Source organism: Antechinus flavipes, chromosome 6 (assembly GCF_016432865.1).
Source record: "Antechinus flavipes isolate AdamAnt ecotype Samford, QLD, Australia chromosome 6, AdamAnt_v2, whole genome shotgun sequence".
Classification (NCBI taxonomy): domain Eukaryota; kingdom Metazoa; phylum Chordata; class Mammalia; order Dasyuromorphia; family Dasyuridae; genus Antechinus; species Antechinus flavipes.
In genome coordinates this window covers 87,929,693-87,951,610 of record NC_067403.1, presented here as the reverse complement: position 1 = coordinate 87,951,610, position 21,918 = coordinate 87,929,693, and the positions used below count along the sequence as shown (strand labels likewise).

The 21,918-nt window shown below is 38.9% G+C and overlaps 1 protein-coding gene across 3 annotated transcripts in view; it reads right to left on the bottom strand.

The window, feature by feature from the left end:
- Positions 1-21,918, bottom strand: part of FNIP2 (folliculin interacting protein 2) — a 136,320-nt gene that overhangs the window by 49,534 nt on the left and 64,868 nt on the right. Inside the window, exons 4-9 of one of the 3 annotated variants that reach the window (XM_051965741.1) lie at positions 17,140-17,240; positions 16,968-17,039; positions 12,883-12,983; positions 12,594-12,683; positions 11,147-11,218; positions 4,778-4,907 (exon numbers count right to left, since the gene is read on the bottom strand). In XM_051965741.1, coding sequence (XP_051821701.1) covers positions 4,778-4,907; positions 11,147-11,218; positions 12,594-12,683; positions 12,883-12,983; positions 16,968-17,039; positions 17,140-17,240 — 566 coding nt within the window. Of the gene's footprint in view, positions 1-4,777; positions 4,908-11,146; positions 11,219-12,593; positions 12,684-12,882; positions 12,984-16,967; positions 17,040-17,139; positions 17,241-21,918 lie in introns of those variants that run through there. The other 2 variants (XM_051965742.1, XM_051965743.1) reach the window with 2 other exon arrangements.

Below are 21,918 nucleotides of genomic sequence, written 5' to 3'. Positions count from 1 at the left end.
TCTGGCCTAGCTTTCCTATCTGAGTGAGGCAAGAAAAGACTTCATTTAATCTTCTAGCATTTTGTTTCTATTTGAGAAATACTTCCAAATTCAATTTGTATTTAGGCTTCTAAACAAACTCCATCAGACAAGGAAGTATTAAGCACTTCTGATATGCCAGACACTGTGCTAGGACAGATTACTGATATAAAGGTAAAAGGAAGACCTCTTATTTCTATTCTAAGCTCACCCTTTCATTTATTTCTTTCAGAAAACCTTAATTACCACATTTCTAGAATTATTTTAATTTACTGGTGCTCTTAAAAATTAATTTTCACTATCCAAAAGCTCTCAACAAAGAACCTTCCCTAATAACAAACAGCGTTTCACCTAACTCAGATACAGATTGTCATTGAAGCTAACAAATACCCTCATTAAAGCAAATGTACATTTTCTTTGAAGTTCCTTCTCAAGTCAGTTCTTTTAACATCTCTGGCCCCAATTCCATCAAAGGAGAAAGTGCGCCATCTATTGGAAAGCCATGAGGATGTCACATTTACCTGTACAACACATAGCATAACCCATAGGAACAATCAACAAGTGCGATTATTAAGCACTTGTGCCAGGAAATATACAACTAGACTTTATTCCACAGTCCTAAAACACTCTCATAATCTGAGATCCATCAGTCTGGGGACATCATAGTGATAGTCTGAATTCATTCTTGTTACATAATAAAATAGTCTTGCCTTTTGAGATGAAGTATATGTACACACACACACACACACACACACACACACAATTTTGACATGCATAGTAGACACAAGTATGGCCTGTCAAGCAAGAAACGTGGGTTCTAGTCCCAATTCTGACACTCATTAGCTACATCATTTTGTGCAAGTCTCAAACTTCTCAAGCCTGTTTTCTCATCTATCAAATAAGGAAAGGGGGTTGGGGGCACAATTTGGAAGAAAGTATATATTAGATGATTTAAGACCACTGCTAATATCATACATTTCCTTGACTTCAGGAACCTCAGAAACCATCAGGGACAAATGGCACTTTACAAATGACAAAACTGAAGCAGAGAGGAGCAAACGTCTTGTTCAGGGCAAATGGCTAGTTGATGACAGAAACGGAACTGGGTCTCTTATAAATAACTCAAGTTAATCATGTACATATTCAACACTCTGAGTGCTTCTTTCAGTTCAACAAACATATTACACACTATAGATTTAATGTAAAAATACTACATGTCAGTAAAAACAGTTTCCAAGGGAATTGAGAAGCCTTTTCTGAATTCATCGAAGAGTGAGAAATGAGCAGAATTAGGAAAACAATTTATATGATAAGTTTCATCTAATTTAAAATTTATGCAATACAGTTTTTTGTTAAGGAAAAACAAATTTGAAAGACTTAAGAATTCTTACTGGTGTGATGCCAAACCCTATTTTCCATAGATCAAAATGAAACATGCTACTTGCCTCCTACCATGGAGAAGTTGAACTTAAAAAATGCATAGTGAAATATATTGTTGATGGAGTTGTGAACTGCTCCAACCATTCTGGAGAGCAATTTGGAGCTATGCCCAAAGGGCTATCAAATTGTGAATACCCTCTAATGCAGCAGTGTCTCTACTGGATCTGTATCCCTAAGAGATCATAAAAAAGGAAAAGGACCCACATGTGCTAAAAAGTTTGTAGCAGCCTTTTTTTTTTTTTTTAAATAGTGGCAAGGAACTGGAAACTAACTGGATGTTTGAAGAACGGCTGAATAAATTAGATATATGAATATAATGGAATATTATTGTTCAATAATGATCAACAAGATGATTTCAGAAAGGTCTAGAGAGACTTACATGAACTGATGCTAAGTGAAGTGAGCAGAACCAAGAGAACATCATACATGGCAACAACAAGATCATGTGATGATCAACTCTGATGGACTTGGCTCTTTTCAACAATGAGGTGATTCAGGCCAATTCCAATAGACTTGTGATCGAGAGAGCCATCTTTACCCAGAGAGAGGATGATGGGGATTGAATGTAGATGACAACACAGCATTTTCATCATTTTTGTTGTTGCAGTTTGCTTGCTTGTTTTTTTCCAATTTTGTTTTCCTTTTTGATCTGATTTTTCTTGTAGAGCAAGATAAATGTGGAAATATGTTTAAAAGAATTGCACATATTTAATCAATGTTGGATTACTTGTTGTCTAGGGGAGGAGGAAGAGAGGAGGGAGAAAGAAAAATATGGAACAAAGGTTTTGCAAGGGTGAATGTTGAAAACTACTTTTGCATGTATTTTATTATTAAAAAAAAATCTATAATGAGATATGCAGTTTGGATTGACCAGCATAGGAACTTGTTTTGTTGGATTATGTATAGTTGCTTACTAGGGTTTTACTTTTATTTATTTTTGGGGGAGGGAGCAGGAAGAAGAGGTGAAAAAGGAGAAACGATGTTTGTAAAAATAAGCAAATAAAAATCCATTTAAAAAATATTTGGTAGGCTCTATGTTAGGCACTGGGATGACAGAAATAAAAATGAAGGAGTCTATCCTTTCAGAGGGTTTACATCCTAGAGGAGAAAATTAAATAAAACTATTTCATAAAGTAATTTCAAAAGGGGAAAAAAATCTCCTTCTAAGTGGATGGAATCAGAAAAGGTCCAGAGTAGGCTTGAGTATCTGAGCTATGCTCTGAAGGAAGATCAGGACTTGACAAATCAAAATTGAAGAGGAAATATTGCCTGTGGTAGGGGATGGGGGAGTTACAAAGGCAAGGAGACAGGCAATGCCCTGTCATCCCCTTAAAATGGAGAGTGCCATCAGACAACTCTAAGCAAAGTAGAAAGCCAAAACTCATATACTCGGTTTTCTGAACTGACAAGCCTTTTGAGTCCTTTAAAAAGTGGACTAGGGCTGCTAAATATGGTCCACTACCAGATGGTTATATAGATTAGGGTTTCTAAAATTTTTTCTTTCATAACTCCTTTTCCATGAAATTTTTCCATGTATTATACAGCACTATAAAATAGGCATATCAATCAAATATTTATTGATAAAACATCATCATTCTGCAACACCCGCATTCAGTTAGGAGACCCTCTATGGGGTTATGAACCACAGTTGAAGAAGTGGAGTTATCTAGAATAAATCTGAAGGAGAGGAGGGCCTTATAATCTCTGTGTAAACTGCAATATGTGAAATTCAAGTCCCCTTCCCTTTGGGTTTTAGGACCCTCACCTATAATAAGACAAGGAAGCTGGAGCAACCCAGCTCAGATTCTGCAAATCCACATCCTTCACCTCAGACCATAGGTTTTCTGCACATAATTTAAGGGAGGCATTTACGTTCCAAAAGATACAGAATGTAATCACAAAGTATCATTGGGGATAAGGAATTTTCCTCCAATACCATCATAATGTGTGAATAAGACTTTAATCAGTTTAAAGGGCCTATAGGATGACACCTGGATAACAGACACCAACACCACACAGGAAATACCTTGTAATTGGAGAAGAAAATCAGGCACATCCCTTGGGTCTCTAGATAAAATCAGCAAGTCGTTCAGAACTTTAGGGGGGCAGGGCTCTTTGCTCAGAGCAGCAGTGAGGGGGAGCAGAGGAGGACGGATCTTTACAGCGTTGGGAAGTCGCTGCTGTGATTATTTCTATTTTTATAGACAAGAAATCTAAGGGTGAGAGTTTAAATGACTTGTCCAGGTTCACCAGCTACAAAGTGTCTGAAGTGGACTTGTGACTGAACTCCTGTCCAGGAGCCCCCCCCTCTCCCCCAGCTTCCTCTCCTTTAGTTGGAGCCATTCTTCCCACCAGCACTGTGTGTATCTGTGGGAGCTGCGCCTCAGGCTATGAGGCAATCTTGTATACCAACTATTCTTACAGTACCATCCAGTGATATCTTTGCAGAAACGCCAATTACCTCTACTGGCTGCATGCCCCCGTAGCTCCACTTGGAAATGCGTTCTTCCTGACCTGGCTCAAATGCTACTTTGTGAAGCCTGTTCTCATCACCCTCTGCCCCCAAACAAGTACAAACATGCACGAATCCATGCTAACCAACGGGATCCATGCTCTGCACTGCATTCTGCAGCCTCCGTAGAGAACGGGGGCTTCTGCTAACTCCCAGGCTCATTATATGCTGAGCTCCTTGAAGGAAAAGACTCTTATTTCCCTTCCTTTCTCTAGAAGGGCCTGACAGACTGTCTTGCCCATAGCTGGTGTCCAGTATGCACTGGATGAAATGGGCCTGCTGCAGCACTCAGCACGGCGCGAGGTCACAGGCCCACGCCCTAAGATATCACAACGTCACAGAGGGCTTGGAAACGAAGATAAACATGCCTGTAAGGTGTGCTACTGAAGCAAACACGGAGGAAAACCCTCGACCTAAGAAGGCATCTGCCTCTGTTTAAAACACATGCACGCTCTCACTCCGTCTGATCTGAGTCTCACCTTGGAGGAGCTCCGAAAAAAAGTCTAGAGCCAGGAGCCACTTTCCAAAGCCCCCGGCGGCTAAGCCGGAGACACACTCGTGCTCCCTCACTAGGAGCTGCAGTTCTGGAAAGGGCCCATTCGGGTCCGCGTGGGAGTGTTTCGAGCTCACACGGCCTCTTTGTACTCCCCCCAGCACGTGACGGCCGCACAAGGTGCCCCCACGCTCCCCGAGACCCCCCCGCTGGATGCCGGCGCAGACTCAGGCTAGAGCTCACCTGCTCTCTCTGATTACCAGCCGGGCTCCCTCGGAGAGACCCCCGTACCCACCCTCTCCCCGGCTACTCACCATCTCGGGACGATGCCGTTCTCTAAGCTGGTCGTTTGGCTCCGAAGCCAGCGGCGCTGGTAGCTGCTAGAAGAGGAGGTGGAGGAGCTCGGAGACGGGAAAGGGGTGATCAGCAGGCTGCTCAGGGAAGCTGGCAGAGAGGAAAAGGGCACAAAGAACTAACTGATTCCAATGGACTTTTCAAAGCGTACAAGCGCGAGCTGAATGTGCTGCTAATAAACTGATTTGCCCAAAAAAAGTGTTTTCAGAGGTCTACTGCTTGCATCCAGCAGATGGCAGCAATCATTTGGTTGTGGGTGCTTTTTTTTTTATTATTTTTAAACCAAAAGTGGGTCTGCACTGATCAAGGCTGGAAGCTAAGGGCCTATCCCAGGTGTCCCACTCGCATCGTCCATGGGAGCCCTGCCCTGCTCCGTTTTACCTGGGCTTGTCCCTGGGCTCAGTTCAGAAATCCACTGGCCTAAGCCTTCCCAGAACCTCCGAGATTTCAGAGGAAAGCTGAACTCCAGCAATACAAGCTTCTCAGATCCCTCCCTACTGAAGCAGCCAGACTCAGGCCGGCCAGCCAACTACCCCTGGGACTGACCCGGGGCTGGCACAGCGTGTAGGGCCCCAAGTGGCCGACACACAAGACTGCTGCATTCAAGGAACCGTTGTTGTGGTTCCTGTTTCAGCCCTATCTGACTGTTCTTGAGCCCACGAGGATTTCCTTAGCAAGGACACTGAGGGGCCGCTAGGTCCTTCTCCAGGGGATTAAAGTGAGCACAGCTTATGGGATTTGCCAGGCTCACCCAGCAAGGGAGTGTCTGAGGCTGTATTTGAACTTGGGTCTATCCACTGTGCCATCTCACTGCTTCCAAAAGGGACCTAGAGAGCATCTAATCCAATCTTTCATTTACAGATGAGGAGAAGAAAGGTTAAATGACTTCTGGCTGGGTCCCACAGCCAGTACTGACCAGAGCCCGAGTCTGGACCAACACCACCTACAAACTCTGGGCCGATTGCCCAGCTGCCTTCTTCCTTTTAGAATACAGAATCCAAGTTCTACCCTTGAGCACTCTTGAGGGACCCCCCTATCTCACCCTCCTCCTGCAATCTATCATTCTGGGGGCGGGGGGAACGTTTCACAGACAGTCACAAAAGTGATAATGACCCTCGGAGCAATGAAAAGGTCATTCTGGGCTTCAGAAGGCCCCTGTTCTAACAACTGAGTTCTTTTAATAAAACTTTTGCTTTTGCAGTTCAACTTTCGTCCAGAACTTACTTAAGCCCAGCCTCTTAAGCAGAGAAGGATAGATAGCAGCTGAGGGAGGGTGACCACCTCAATTTCCTTATCTACAAAAATTAAAGGGATGAACTAGATTTTCTCTAAAGTCCTTCCCATTTTGGTACACTGAATTTACTATTTCTCCCTTTTGGTGACCAAGCCTAAAACACCTGTTTCTTGCCCCAGATTAGAAATACAAATGTATTTCCTTGTTGGCTCCAAAAACCACCTGTCAAACCCAGTTTAAGCGAATAGAGTTCTTCTTGGCCCCATATGCCACTGAGATCCATAAAGAAAAGAAAAGAAATGTTTTAAGCTTAAGTTTTGAGCCTCGGCTCTGCTGCTTTTAGAATAAAATACATGTCCCATTCTGCCTGCCCATCTTTCCAATCTGATTTCTTATGATTCTCTTTAAATTTTCTAGCCCAGTCTAACTGGTGGTCTAGCTGTTTGTATGAGGGCTAAAGTATCCCAGCCTTAAAGCTCAGAAGCCTTGTAAGGAAGGCGCTTCCTAAGTTTCCCAAGTCCCGCTAAGTCAAATCACCAAGGTGTTAAATTTATGAAAGAAAACACTATTTCTAAAATTAGTTAATTTTATTTAGTTTTTACTTGTGTTTACATTTTCCTCCAGTACAGTGATTTTTGAGCAGTCTCCATGGGGTTATTTTGTTTTGTTTTGTTTGTTTTGAAGGTGATTTTTTTTGTTTTTGCTCCAGCACTGAGCAAAGCTCCTGGCATGGTGGATGCAGCTCCTAATAAATGTTTATTTACAATGAAGTGATTCAAGGCAATTCCAATTGGAATTTTCATGTCATTGTCAAATGGAAATGTCATTGATATCCAGAGAGAGAACTATAAAGACTGAATGTGGATGGAAACACACATATTTTCATCTGTTTATTTGTTGTTTGCTAGGTTTTTTCCCCCTCTCTCATGTTTTTTTCCTTTTTGAGCTGATTGTGTATGTGTGTATGTGTGTGTGTGTGTGTGTGTGTGCACGTGCGCACAACATGATGAATATGGAAATATGTTTAGAAGAATTTGCTTACTGTGTTCATGAGAGGGGAGAGGAGAGAAGAGGGAGAAAAATTTAGAACAAAAATTTTACAAAGATGAATGTTGAAAACTATCTTTGTATGTATTTGGAAAAATAAAATAACATTCTAAGGGAAAAATATTTGAGCTATGGGTTAAGATTTTTTAAAATGTGTGATCATTCAGAATATATAATTGCATCTTAACTAGATGTTTAGCATTAAAAAACCCAATTAAGTTCTGTAATAAATAATAAGTTAGAGATTTTAAAGAACCCCAAAATATAAGGAATAGTTAGCTCCTTAGGACTGCAGTATTCTGGAAATTCTCTCAGCTGCCTTTCAGGAGCAATATGCATCTGAGTCAGAGTGGCTACTAAATACAGTGGGACAAAGTCAACTGTTATTGAGAATCCAACTACATTTCCATTTAGAAGAATAGAAAAACAGTATTTTTCTCCAATAATCTTTTCCTATAGACTAAAACCTGATTTTCCCTGACACCAATTTCTTTCTTCCCTAGTTTATGCAGGAGCAGTCATTCTCTCTTCCATGTCTCTGATTACAGGTCAGCAGCCAAGGAGATACTCTCTTTGCTCTTTTCTGATGCTTTCCATACCACTTTTTCCCTACCATCACTCAACTCTTCTTTGGAGAACTCTGTACCACATTCCCCATCTCTCCAAATTTATCATATTTGCCATTCCTCAATTGTAGGAAAACCACAAGGGATTCCTTTGGTTCTCCCCAAATACATTCAGTCTTAGCTCAGCATTGCTCTCACTCAAACTTCACTAAGTCATCTTCTTAGAATACATTTAGAATTCATTCACATTGTTGGCAACACCACAATTTGGCTCCAGCTCAGCACTTTAACTTGCTTGTTTCTCAAGGGGGGCAAGAAAAACTGGTTCTAGCTGCAGTTTCAAGTCTGAAACCTGATGAACAAATTCAAGTGCTGGTTTCTATAACCTGAGCTAGGGCTAATGAGTTTCCTCAAAACACATCCTTACCTGAATGGCCACCCAGAGAAATCGAGTCTACTCCTGGTCATACCCCCAATTTTGTTTTTTGGATTTTTCAGCTTTACCTAAGGTAAATGGATCTTTGCAGCCATCTACTATCCCCCTTCAGGGGCTACTCAATTTCTTGCTTTTCACAGACTGGAAAAATCTAAAAAATTCAGCTCTTCCTAACTATAAACTGTGACTCAGTGAGTCATGTTGGTTCCAGGTCTCAGTTTATCCACAATATAACCTAAGGTAAAGGTTGATTCTGTCCCCAATCTGGGACCGAACTATAAAGAAATCCAACATCAGCCCTGGCCTTACTAGGTCTTAGTTGAAAAGGCTTTTTACCATTTGGGCTACTGGTATAATTGACTCTTCACCACTTAAATGAAATGTTTCAATACACACATGATCTTAGTTATGTTTCATGCAGGATTAATCATTTGCTCACAATACTGATAGTTTCCTTATTCTCTGGAGTGGGCCCTGTTCCTGAACTCACAGAATCTTAACATTGGTTCAACGTCCCATTATTCTATGAAAAAGTCACTTCTTATAGCATCTCAAAACAAAAGCCTGTGCTTAAATCTTTCCAGTGGTGGAGAAGATTTTTTCCCCCTTACATGGCATTAGACAATTCTGTTAAAAAAATTTTTTTAGAGCCTTCCTAAAATGGAACCAAATCCTGTCTCTAATTTCCACCTATTTTTCCATGCTCATATTCCTCAAAAAGGGACTCAAAGTTTAAATTACCTAAACTATTATTTCCCTCAGAAATAATATTACAATTCAAAGTAATCTTCTGAACAACAGTCCTTAAATCAAATATGAATGGTGTCTTTGTGTTTTTTGGTATAAGAGAGTCACTATGCCATGATCACAGAATCACTGATTTGGAGATGGCAGTGATACCTTGGAGGAGTTATTTGGTCCAACCTCTGAAGACAGTGAGACCCAGAATTGGTGTGATTTGCCCAAAGTCACCTGGTAATGTGAAAGAAATAGTTTTCCAATCTAGTTACTCTGATCTTAAGGGCCCTTTTTCACATAATGTCTGACTACCAGTCAGGAGACATCTTTTGAATAATGGCTCTAATCTATTACTTGTATGAAGACAGGTAAGTTATTTCACCTCTAGTCTTCAGATTTTTCATTTTGTAAAGTGGGGAATCTCACTGCATTGTTGTTAGGGAGGCATTTTGTAGACCTCAATATGCTAAAAAAAAAAAAAAAAGTGTGAACAACTGCATAAGCTTTATGAAATATATATGAATCAAGTACACAGGGTAATTCACAATAAATCACAATAAAATGGGAAGATTGTATTGAATCTAGGCACGGCCTGGGAGATTTACTAAACAGCCAGCGAAGCCCCGGGAGGTAGCTTGTGGGCTGGTCCAAAGAGGCCAAGAACTGAAGAGCCAGAGTCTTTGTGTGCTGGGGTGCTCCAGCAGGAAGCAGGCTGACAGGGCATGTCCCGGGATCATGCTGCTTCCTCAAAACAATACCATGTGTCACAGTAGAGCACCCACGCGTGAACTGGGCACAAAAGAGTAACTGTATATCATGGCTGCACATCACAGAGAGAATGTATCAGAAAGGCTATGTGGCAACTCTCTTTTTTAAATAAAAGATGGGAAAACAAAGGCATGGAAGGTAAGCAAGATGTCAGAGCCCTAGAATTCTAGCAATTCTGCTTCTCTTAGAGTGTGAGTCGCCTTACAATTCAGAGCAAAACCATCAATAAATATATCCTTTATTTCCCTATCATTGTAAATTCCTCCTTGACTGGAGAGAGGAGGTATTCAAAAGCAGGTTAACAACTTGAATTGAATTTAGGATTTTATGATAAGTAATGATAAGTAATGGGGGATGCAATTAAAAAAAAAAAAAAAAGTAAGTTTAAAGTTGGAAAAAAGGCAAGCTTGAAAGAACAATATGTCTCCAAGAAGAGGGTCAGAGCCAGCCTCTCTTGTTGGCTGGAGCAGGCTTAATCCTATGGCCATCATCTTTGTGTGCAAACACAGAATTCAGCAGGTACTTCTGGTTTTCTGAACTGGCTATTCTCATGGAAAGAGATTACTTACTGTCAATTATTAAATCAGCTCCCGAGGGAAGTCTAAATCTGTCTCATAAGAGATAAAATGGATTTGTTTTCCCCATGATACTATCACTTCTCAATGAGCTGAACATTGAAGGTCTACATCTACAGAACCAGAAAACCAAATCTCATAATCTGGTCACCTTCTTACCTAGATGGCATTTAACATCATACTTCAGAGAAATGAACTGTAGAACTCCAGAGTTGGGGACCCCAACGTCCTAATTTGTGAGTGCTGACCAACAAATGGGATGATATTTCTAAAACACATAACACAGTACCTAGCAGACACTAGGCACTTAAGTGTTTGTTCTCTTTCCTTTCCTTTTCCTCCACGCATGCTTTACTTTAGTCCCTAGTTTATCTTCTAACTAACCACCTTGTCACTAAGGGACACTAATCAATACAGTATGGCCATCAATACTGGAAGAGGTTCATCAAGATCCTCATATTCCTATAACTTTCCATGTCAAAATGCCCATCTCTGGCATCCTTTAGTCTACCTGTTGTCCTTCTCTATTAGGTCTATCTTTGGGGATAGACCTGGTTTTACTTTTGTGTTAGAATCTCTGGATTTTAGCACAGTTAGTACCTAATAAATGTTTAGGTTTTTTTTTTTTTTTTTTGGTAATCCACTCATTCATCTGTATGGAAAGGTGACAGTAAACTGAAGAGCTTTAGTAATTACCAATCTACATCCCTCAGCTACCAGAAGTATATGTAATAGGAAAGCAGCTTGAAACAGTGGAAATAACAGAAGACTTGAGTTGAGTCCAATTCTATGTTAACCAGACATATCGAACCAAGCAGGTTATTGAACCTCTGAGCCTCAGTTTTCTCATCTACTTTCTTAAAATGAAGAAAATAATACTGTCAATGTTAAAGCAGTTTGTAACCTTACAGTATTTTTTAATCATAATTTATTACTAATCAACCAACAAAAGGAAATGTACATACCTGATCGGGCAATCCCACTGTCCCTGTCTTCATTCTGGCCTCTGCTAGGCATATCAACAGGAGTGCTGTGTGCTGAAACGAAGGCAGAGACATGTCATCACAATCCCCCCTGCACGACGGCCACCTCCGTAGGCAAGATGGCTTTTATAGTCCCTAGAATGATGCCGAACTGTCAGGAGGACTTAGCGCTGTCAGCAAACCAAAAGTATACCACAAGATTGGCCACTGGCAGAAACAGAGAAAGCGTGATCACAGTGTGAGCCAAAGAAGTCACTCTATAATACAGCTCCCCTTTGGTTCCAATTTCATTTTCTTCCAGGCGGACATACTTAGATGTTCTCATCATCCCAAGAAGCAGGCAACTGTACCTTCTAAATGCTTTGGAATAATTTTTACCATTTCAATAGCCATTATGTATGAAGGAAAAGAAAAGAAAAACAGAAAGGGAGAGGAAAATATCTGCCAATTAAAAAAATAAAGTTTTCCTCTGTTTCTGTGTCTCTCTTTCATTATGGGATAACTTGAGAAATGAAGTCTTCAGAGCAGGAGAGACTTCTAGAAACATGTTACTGATCTCACCTGGAGATACAGATGGGTAAGAAGGCAGAGCAGATTCTGCCACTCACAACTCTGACAACATGCCAAAAGTTAAGGACTCTGAAGGAATATTATACATTTCCCAAAGTATGTTTATATTCACAAATTGTAAAAGTATGTCAACATGCAAGCCACACTCTGAGGAGGAGGAGGGTGTCACTTTCATTAGGATCCCCATTACCCAGAGTGTTGGGCAGACTGCAAAATGAACCCCCATTCCAAAGAGGGTGGCCCTTCATAAATGAACCCTTTATGCTAGTGGCAAAGGCCCTCTGCAATTTGGTATCAACAGTCCAAGATGAACTGTAGTGATGTCCCTGCCACACACAACATTAGCAAGAGCACCTACCAGTCAAGACCCAAGTCAGTCTATATGGGAAGAACCAAGGAACTCACATAAGCACTATTTAAATAGCTACTGGCAGACATCTAACGTGGTGAAGAAAAGAGAAAGATGAGATTCCCATGCTCTTATTAGCAATGATTTGTGTGGAAAATCTATATTAAATGAGAATGCAAGTGACTAGTGGATAGAAGATAAAGCAGCAAACTTAACAGTTCATAGAGCAGAAATCAGAAAACACAAGCCTCTTAGAAACCCTAAGGGCTCAAAAATCTGTTTTAAAAAACAGCTAATTTGGGGGCATCAGCTGAGAAATAGACAATAAAGATCCCCTGGTAGTGGAGTTTAGGAAACGTCTTATACTTAGCATATTCAGCACCAGATTCTACAGCCCTGAGAGCCCTTTGCGTTGCTAGTGAGGCTTCACAAGGAGATTCTCAGCTAAGAATAGTCATGGGATTTTTAGTATATGTGTGGGCCATACCGAACTCAGCATTCCACACAAACCTGCAAAGAAAGAAGCGCTGCGGGTGAGCCGGAGAGGTCCTCCTTCTGCCAACCCCTGCAGCAGCTTGCTGCTGCACACCTGGAGCACACCTGGAGACCGGGACACATGGAACGGGCGAACAGAACGTATCAAAAAATAATCACGGGTTAAAGACAAAGCAGAAACAAACATACAAAAAACCCAATGCAAACCAAAAAACAAAAATGAACACAGCACACACACATACACACACAAAGGACATATCAGTAATTACAAATGTTCTTTCATTGTTATTGCTCTGGGTTTTACCTAAGTTATTCCCAGCACGACAGGGACCCAAACTATTTTGATTCGAGCTCAATTTTCCCAAATTAGGATCTTGGTTGATGTATTCAAAGCTGTCTTGCAAACTAAAAACCAAAGAGGGAAAAAAGGAAGAAAGAGAAAAAAAATGTCAAGAGAAACGTCTAGGATAAAAATGAAAGTTGCTAACACTTTTTGTTTTTTAAGGAAGTCAAGGGAATCACTAATATCAATTAAATTTAATGATTCAATTCACTAAACATTTAATATTGATTCTGGCAGGTACTGCTATTGCTAATTAAAAATCCCTTTGATAAATGACTCAAGTCTCACCTCTACCAAATGGAAACAAAAATGAATTATTTTTAAAGGATTTTTTAGGGCACAATAGAAAGACTGGCTTAAAAATTAAGCAATACAGAAACCATTCTCCCATCATCCTACAGAGGACTGAATGACAAAACTCTGGTTTTAGAAATGTGTCTTATGGTATAAATTTCCTGAAGGATTTTTAAACTTCAATAATTTGACTGGAGAAGTGATCTCACTAACAACATTCTTCAGAAGTCCTAAATGTAACCCAGGCATCATCTTCTATGACTCTTGTCTATGTCCTCCTATAAATCCCCAAGATGTCTGCTCATCGTGAAGAAGCTGTTCTTTAGATCGATCTCCTAAGAGAAAATGGATACTAATAGAGCATATGTGGGCTTTCCATTGGTTATCCCTCTCTCCCTCTCACCATATGACTGATCCATTTCATTCTCTGGTTGTGATTGTCTTGGATAACATCCTTTATCCTAATTCTTAATTGGTAATATGGGCAATGTTGCAACCTATTCTCAATCAAACAAATATTCTTATTAAGTGCCTTTTGGACAATCCATTAAAATTACTTAATAGAGTTTTCTGAATTTCTCACAACAAAATTCATTGTAAGTCTTTCTTGCTCTTTCTTAAAATGCAAATAATAACACTATCTACCTCCCATAGTTGTTATGAGGTTAAAAATGAGATAAATGTTATGAGATTAAAAAAGAGGACCCTGCAAACCTCAAAATGCTATATAAATGCTAGCTATTCCCTCTTTATTCTTAACAATAGCTATCAATGCAGGAACAGTCTTCACAAGACATCATAAGCCAAGAAGAGTCTCAGAAATTTACAGGTGGGTTCTTTTGTTGTTGTTTTATAATAAAATCAACTGCTCTATTCACGTCTCCAAAGAGAAGCTATCAGCTCCTTGTATTCTTCATTTCCTCTGGTTTTCTTTGTAAAAAGTTATGACCATAAGTGGTTTAGTGCCAAAGACTACTGACAACAAAGAACTGTGGTATTTTTAAAATTATGTCCACTCCTTAGACTGCTAAGGCCAAAACAATTTCACCAACTAATGATCAGACTTGAGGAGTTCCCAGTGCCATAATGACTCACAATTCTACAAATGTTGTAATCAAGACCTTAGAGAAGTGTATGAGGAGTAAATGTCTTAAATATATTTCTTAATTATCAAGCTGTCTAGAATACTATCACAAAAAGGTTCAAAATCATTTTAGCTAAAAATTAAAACATAAGACTATAGTCATCCAAATCATATTAAGAGTTAACCTCAAAATTTCACTATCTAATAGAAAATTAATTACCAAAAATAAGAAAGTCCTGATTGAATAAACCATTAAAAGTACAAAAAACAGCAAGTTTTAAAAATCCTAATGGTTAAAGCTACCTGTCATTTATTAAAAGTTAAATATTCACATAACAAAGGATTAATTTACTTTACTGTTCCAACTTTAAAAGGCAATTTATTCTCAATTGTGAACATCCAAATTAGAAAAGATATCTAAAGATGACAGGAAAAAATAATGATAAATGTTGGAGGGGATGTAGAAAAACTGGAACACTAATGCTTTGTTAGTGGAATTGTGAAATGATTCAACCATTCTGGAGAGCAATTTGGAATTATACCCAATGGACTATGAAACTATGCATGCCCTTTGATTTAGCAGTGTCACTGCTGGGAATGTATCCCAAAATATATAAAAAAGGGAAAGGACCCATATGTGCAAAAACGTAGTGCCAAGGAAGTGGAAAATGAGTGGATACTCGTCAATTGGTGAATGTCTGAATAAGTTATAATATATGAATGTAATGGAATATTATATTTTTCTAAAACTAAATGATGAGCATGCTGATTTCAGAAAAGCCTATTAAGACTTACACGAACTGATGCTGAGTGAAATGAGCAGAACTAGGAGTATATTGTATACAGTAATAACAAGATTATGTGATGATCAACTTATCTCAACAATGTGGTTATTCAAAGCAATTCCAAAAGACTCCAAAAATCCAAAAGATGGAAAATGCCAATTACATTCACAGAGAGAACTATGAAGATGAAATGTGGATCGAAGCAAAGTATTTTCACCTTTTTTGTTAATTTTTTTCTTTTTTCAAGGTTTTTCTCCCCTTTTTAATTTGATTTTTTTTCATATACAACATGACAAATATGGAAATATGTTTAACCTACATGAAATTGCTTGCTTTCTTGGGGAGGGTGAAAGTAAAGGAGGGAGGGAGAAAAATTTAGAACACAAAGTTTTGTATTCCATCTTTACATGCATTTGGAAAAATAAAAAACTATTTTCAAAAAAATAAAAGACAGAATGATGATTAAAAAGTTTTTAAGTTTTGCAGTATACAACAGAAAAAAATGTTCATCTTATTATGGAAACCATGCTGGTAGAAACAATATTTGGTTAAAAACAAAAACCTTTTCTATGTAGTTCCAAGATTTTAATAATTTAATTCAGCTTTCATTTGCCATACCTTATTTGACATATGGCCTTTCCTGACATTATTCAAGCTTTAAATTTTTTGAAATATGGGACAGTATACATATGAAGTGTGGGGCAGTATACCTTAAGAAATGCGGGACTGGACAAATCAATCCTCTCCAATGGCATAGATTAAAAACAAACAAACAAACAAACAAAATCCTTTAAATTAAAGGACAGACTATATATAAGAGGGAAAGGAAAATTCCACACACAACAAGAACCAGTCAGGTGTATTTAAAAGTGAAAAGACCTGACTTTGCCACTTACAAGTTGTATGACTTTGCACAAGATTTGTTTTCATCTGTACAATGGAGACATTATTACTTATCCTATCTACCTTAAAAGGATGCTAGAAGGATCAAACAAGATAATATCATTGAGTGCTTTGAAAACTGTAGGACATTGCATGAATGTAAGTTAGTATTATTCTTATTTAAGAACATACATTCAAGAATATTGAGAGTTGGCAGAAATGGTTTTCATACAAACTAAAGATGACAAAGAAGAGGTAATGTGGCAATTTGAAGGAACACAACATAGCCCTCTTTTCTTTCTCCATTTTCTACTTCCCATGGAGAAAGATAGCTATTATCTATGTAAGGATAAAAAGGTGATGAAACAGACCCAAAGTTTGGACATTCACTCATCTGTAGTCATCAAGATCCCTAAAAAACATAAAAGAACCCTTTATACTCACTCTAAATTTAGTAGGTGACTTCTAAGGCCAAATGTAAATTAATCTCTTTCTCATCTGAGAGTGTTTTTCAGCATGAAAAACTTTGTCAATTTGAAGATAAATTACTTTCAAACAAAAACATTTTTTCCTTTTAAAGTAGTAATCAATAATTGTGATGGACTTGGCTCTTTTCAATAATGAAGTGATTCATGGCAATTCCAAGAGACTTTTGATGAAAAGTGCCCAGAGAGAGAGAAAACTATGGACACTGAATGTGAATCAAAGCATAGTATTTTCAACTTTTTGTTATTTTCTTGCTTCCCACCCCCCCAATGTTTTTTTCCTCTTTTGATTTGATATTTCTTGTGCAGCATGACAAATACAGAAATATGTTTAGAAGAATTGTACGTGTTTAACCTTTATTAGATTGCTGTCTTGTTGGAGGGGGGCGGGATTTGGAACACAAGGCTTTGCAAAGGTGAGTATTAAAAGACATCTTTGTATGCATTTGGAAAAATAAAATACTATTAAAAACAAAAAAGCAGTTATCAAGAGGGAGGGGAAACTCCCCTACTTACTTGTTAGTACTTCCACAGAAGCTGCCCATCTTAGCAGAGAAGACCTTACTAATCATCAGCTGTGGTGGAGAACTGAAAGGGGGAAAACAAATCAAATACTTGTCAAAATTTATTCAGAATTCAACATCATACTCCTACGTCTCATTCCCTGAGACACAGGCTAGAAACTTACCGTATATAATGGATTTTTAAGGTAGAGCCTTTGTAACTCATTGCCACGGAACCAAACATCATTTCCCCTAGCATATTGACATCAGAAGCTGGTCTTGTATACTACAAGCACAAAGAAGAAAAGAAACTCAATCGATATGTAGTAGAAGATGATATGACAATAGCAACAATAACAGCAGGGTTATTAGCACTTATGTAACAAAAAAGGTTTACAAAGCACTTTAACATGCTACCTTATTTTACCTTATTTTATTCTAACAACCGTGGGAGGAAAGTGCTATTATTATGCTCATTTGATGGATGAGGAAAATAAGGAAAGGTAGAAACACTGGACTTGAGACATATAGTATCTGAAGACAGGATATGAATTCAGGCCTTCCAGATCAGTTGCTTTCTCTCTACTTTGCCAGGAGCACCACAATTTTATCCAATCCTTTATTGTTGGCCAAGAAGAAATAATGACTATTTCTGTAAGTCAGTTCTGATCATCTTATGAAATCTTTCAAATTCTTCAAGTTTGTTCTCAACACCAATTTCATGCCTTTTTTTCTCTGCAAAAACTTTACCTTCCAGAGGAATTAAAAGAATTTATCAAATTTCTTAATTTCAACAACAATTTTATATTGAGAAAAAAGAATCATTATATTTCCATCTAGAAATTCTATGAGAGGTTTTTCATTTGTTCTCTCTGCTATACTTTTAACACTTCAAAATGGTGTATAACTCTTAACGCTACAAAGATCAAAGAGAAAAAGAAACATTTTGTACATACCAAAATATTCATAACAGCACAAAACAAAAGGGATGCCCACTGATTAAGAAATAACTGAACAGACTGACAAACGTAACAAAATGTTATTGTGCAGTAAGAAATGCTAAATGAGAAGAATTCAGTGAAGAACGAGATTTATGCTAAGTGATAGAGTCAGAGGAAGAGATCTAAAAGAACAATCTGTATAATGACTATAGTTATATACAGTGGGGAAAAAATAAAGACAAAGTTAAACTGTAGTGATGATGATGATGATAAATTTATATACATTATAAATATATACATATTTATATATACATTAAAGTCTGCAAATCTCACAACTCTTCGAGGTAGGTACTATTATTAGACTATTTTACAGCTGAGGTTAAAAGATCTGCCTTTGGTTACCAGCTAGTAGGCAAGTACACATGTGAGACAAGCTTCCTGATTCTAAGCCTAATGTTTTATCCACTGCACCACGCACCTGGCTATAACCAATCATGGTTACAGAGAACAGATTATTAAACATACCTCTTTCTGTGGACAGAGGGAGAAGAATGAGGGAAAGAATGTGCAGTTATTGTCAATGACTGTTTTGGTTATTTTTTGTTTGTATGTTGGTTCAGAGAAGATATAAGGAGGATTTAATTCCAAAGGGCAGGTGCTACTTTAAGAAATAGCAAGAAATTTTAAAAAATGTTTAAGAAGTAAAAGCAAAAGACATCAGAAGACTTATGTGGAGATGAAGAAGGTGATTTTAAAATATTGGTATTTCTTCAGCAATAAGATCTTGATCATTCTTCCATACCTCAGTTAGGTTTCAGAAGGTAGTAAAGCCAAAATATTCATTATCCAGTGGTCAGTCTTTTCTTCTGAGCCTTCTTGTGCCTAATTAGGCTGGATCCATCATGGCCCAAAATTGGACCCACATTGGAAATGTTTCAGATTAGTGAGTTATCAGAGCTTGAACCATGGCACAGGGAGATGAGTTTTTCTGATTGCAAGATCCAGTGCTCCATTCATTATGCCACTTAGATGCCTCAATCTTATGATAGAACCATTTCTCCTTCCCTCTGCAACATGGATTAGCTTAGTTTTTTTTTTTTTTTTTTTTTTTGGTCACCCTGTAAAATGGCAAAGCTGCCAAAGTGAGGTTCAAGCTACATCTTCCCTGACACAACTTCCTCTTAATCTCTGGCCTTATGGAGGAGATTTTCTGGTCACTTAAGAGTAGAAAAGGACCCATCCATGTGGATCAAACTCTTCAGACTTGCAGATATACCAAAACCAATTAAGTTACCACCCAATGCCTTGATCAATAGATTCCTTTCCATATTGAAATGATGTGGCAAAATCTATTCATTTTAATAATTTTCAGTTTTTGGAAACTCTTCAACTTAGTGCCGGAATACCTTTATTAAATTGTTCCAGCACTGAACATCATTTAAAAGGATATTGAGTCAGACTGGCAGGTCTCTTCAGGATTCAGCAAGCATTTGAGATACAAATGGAGAGTACAAATGGAGAGAGCTTCTTGATTTCATCCTGGAATGACCCATGGCTTTGAACCCCAAACAAGCTACCCACAGGTTGCATACTGTTTAATGCATGGAATCTAATTCCTATTTCTATCCTCATGAACTTGGCACAAGGTCATTCTACTTCTTAAATATTGATGTCTTTTATTAGACTATTTACATTATGGCTAAACAAAAGGTAGGCTAGGGGAATCAGGAAAGAAAAGAGAATTTACAGAATCATAGCAAAGAAAACAATAGTGGTTGTTTTATCTTGTTGCTAAAATAAATAGTAATCTATATAACAGATCTTTGACTGTTATTCTTCCCCAACAAATATCTATCACTAGGCCAAGGTTACTCTTACTGCAAACTGCTTCTTGGTTTAGAAAAGAATTATAGTCCATTTCAATATGAACAAACAAAATCCCCAAAAAGTACTTGGGGGACTCTATTTCACATGTGCAATTGAACAATTCACTCTGGCCATGTCGATCTACTACTAGTTAAATGAACCGTGTGATCTAAGTTTGGAACATCCTCATCTCTCCTTGATTAATCATTTACAATCTCTCTAATCTCTAGTTTTTGTACCTCTCAACTCCAAAAAAACCTGTTTCTTTTAAACACCAAAGTTGTCTCTAAAGCCAAGCATAGAAAGTTACAGTTATAAAACAGTAACAATTTAAAAAACAAAAACAAAAATGCTGTTCCAGCCTCTACCAGATAACACATGCATTTTATCTGAGTAGTCCTCCGGCTGAGGGAAACAAGTATTAATCATTTGACAAATATCTGCTACATGCAAGGATATTTAATAGGCATGGGAGACACACACACACACACACACACACACACACACACACACACACACACACGTCCCTACCCTCAAGGGGCTGACTTTCTGTGGGGAAGGACGGTAGGAGGAAGGGAGAAAGCACAGATGAGCCATTGCAAAAAAATATATGAATTAATTTCAGAAGGGAAGGCAATAACAACTAGGGAATCTGTGTTGGAGGCAACACTTTAGCTGAACATAATAAAGCATTTACATCATCTTAATCAGATCCAAATAAATATGTAGTATAAACAATGCCTACTTAATAATGGACAGTGCAAGTCTAAGTGAAACTCTGGTTTCTTCACCATTTAGGCTCAGATGACATCCAAGTCTAACCTTTTAAAACTCAGTTTCCCTTTGATAAAGGAAGGGTGCAGGAGAACTGTGAAAAAAAGCCCCAGTCCATTCACTTCCCTTCAGCAGACTGTCCTTTGGTTAGTTATTGCTCACCCCAACACTGTCCTCTGAGCCTAACCGGAAGGTTAACACTCTCCATCACTAATTCCTACCCTCCTCCATTTCATTGCAAACCTTGCACAGCCAGGCCCATCTCTTTCCTTCCCTTGCCCAACTGAAATATCATCCCACCTATTTTCCCAACTACAGAAAATTTGTAGACCCACAGGGCAAGGGCAGTCAGCCCAATAAAAACCAGAGAGCCTGCCCTGGATGTAGTCAACCACTGCTAGGGCTGCAGGAGTCGGGACCCCTCTCCCAGGCAAAACCAAACAAAAGCCTTGTCTCTGATCCTTTAACCCTTGGGCTCCCTGACAATGCTAATTAGACAGTCATCTGACCAACACTCCATCTCCTGCCTCCCATCATTTACTCTACTGGACTTTCCTGAATTTTAATTTTCCTTTCCTATTCAGCTCCTCTCCGTGACACTCCCACACTCCATGGGAAGGCTTCCTCCCATCTCAAATTCTCTAGTTGTTCCTTATGTAAGGGCTGCTAGTCCCAGCAGAATGCAAATCTTTGCAGGGCCAGGAGCAGGGAAAAGCCCTGGAGTGGAGCTGAGGAGGTGGGTTCCGATCCCAGCTTGCCCCAGGACAGTGCCTAGACAGTGCTCTGTGATTTGCAAAGCTTCAGTATTATGTCATCCAACCCATGCCCCCCTGGGCTTGCGTTTCCATCTCTGCTGACATCCAAGGCCTCTTCCAGCTCTGAGATTTTGAAGGGTAACTCCTTTGTCTTGTTTCTCCAGGGCTTTGCCCACAGCAGGTGTTTAATAAATGCTTGCTAAATTCTGTGTGTTCTTCTGCTTCCCCTGGATGTCTACCAGCTCCCTGCTGTATCAAGCACTTCCTTTCCAGGACTGGGCACCGCCAGGTAGTGAAAGTTTATGTGCACTTGAGGTACTCTGGGGGACTTTCCTGACCCAACTAGGAATCCCTGCCACTCTCTATGGGGATAGAGATGAAATAAGGAAGACACTTGTCCTACTTGCACCCCAAAGCTGGGGTACTCATACTCTCCATCAATGTAAATCTGGAATCAGGAGGCAAAGCTCAGATGTGTGGCTGACCCAGTCCTAAAGACATCCAGGTGGGGCAGCAAAATGGCCCCATAGATAAAGCCCCAACCCCAGGGCAGGAGATCAAATCCAGCTTCAGACACTTCTTGCTTCCTAGCTGTGTGACCCTGGGCAAGTCACTTAGCCCCACCTGT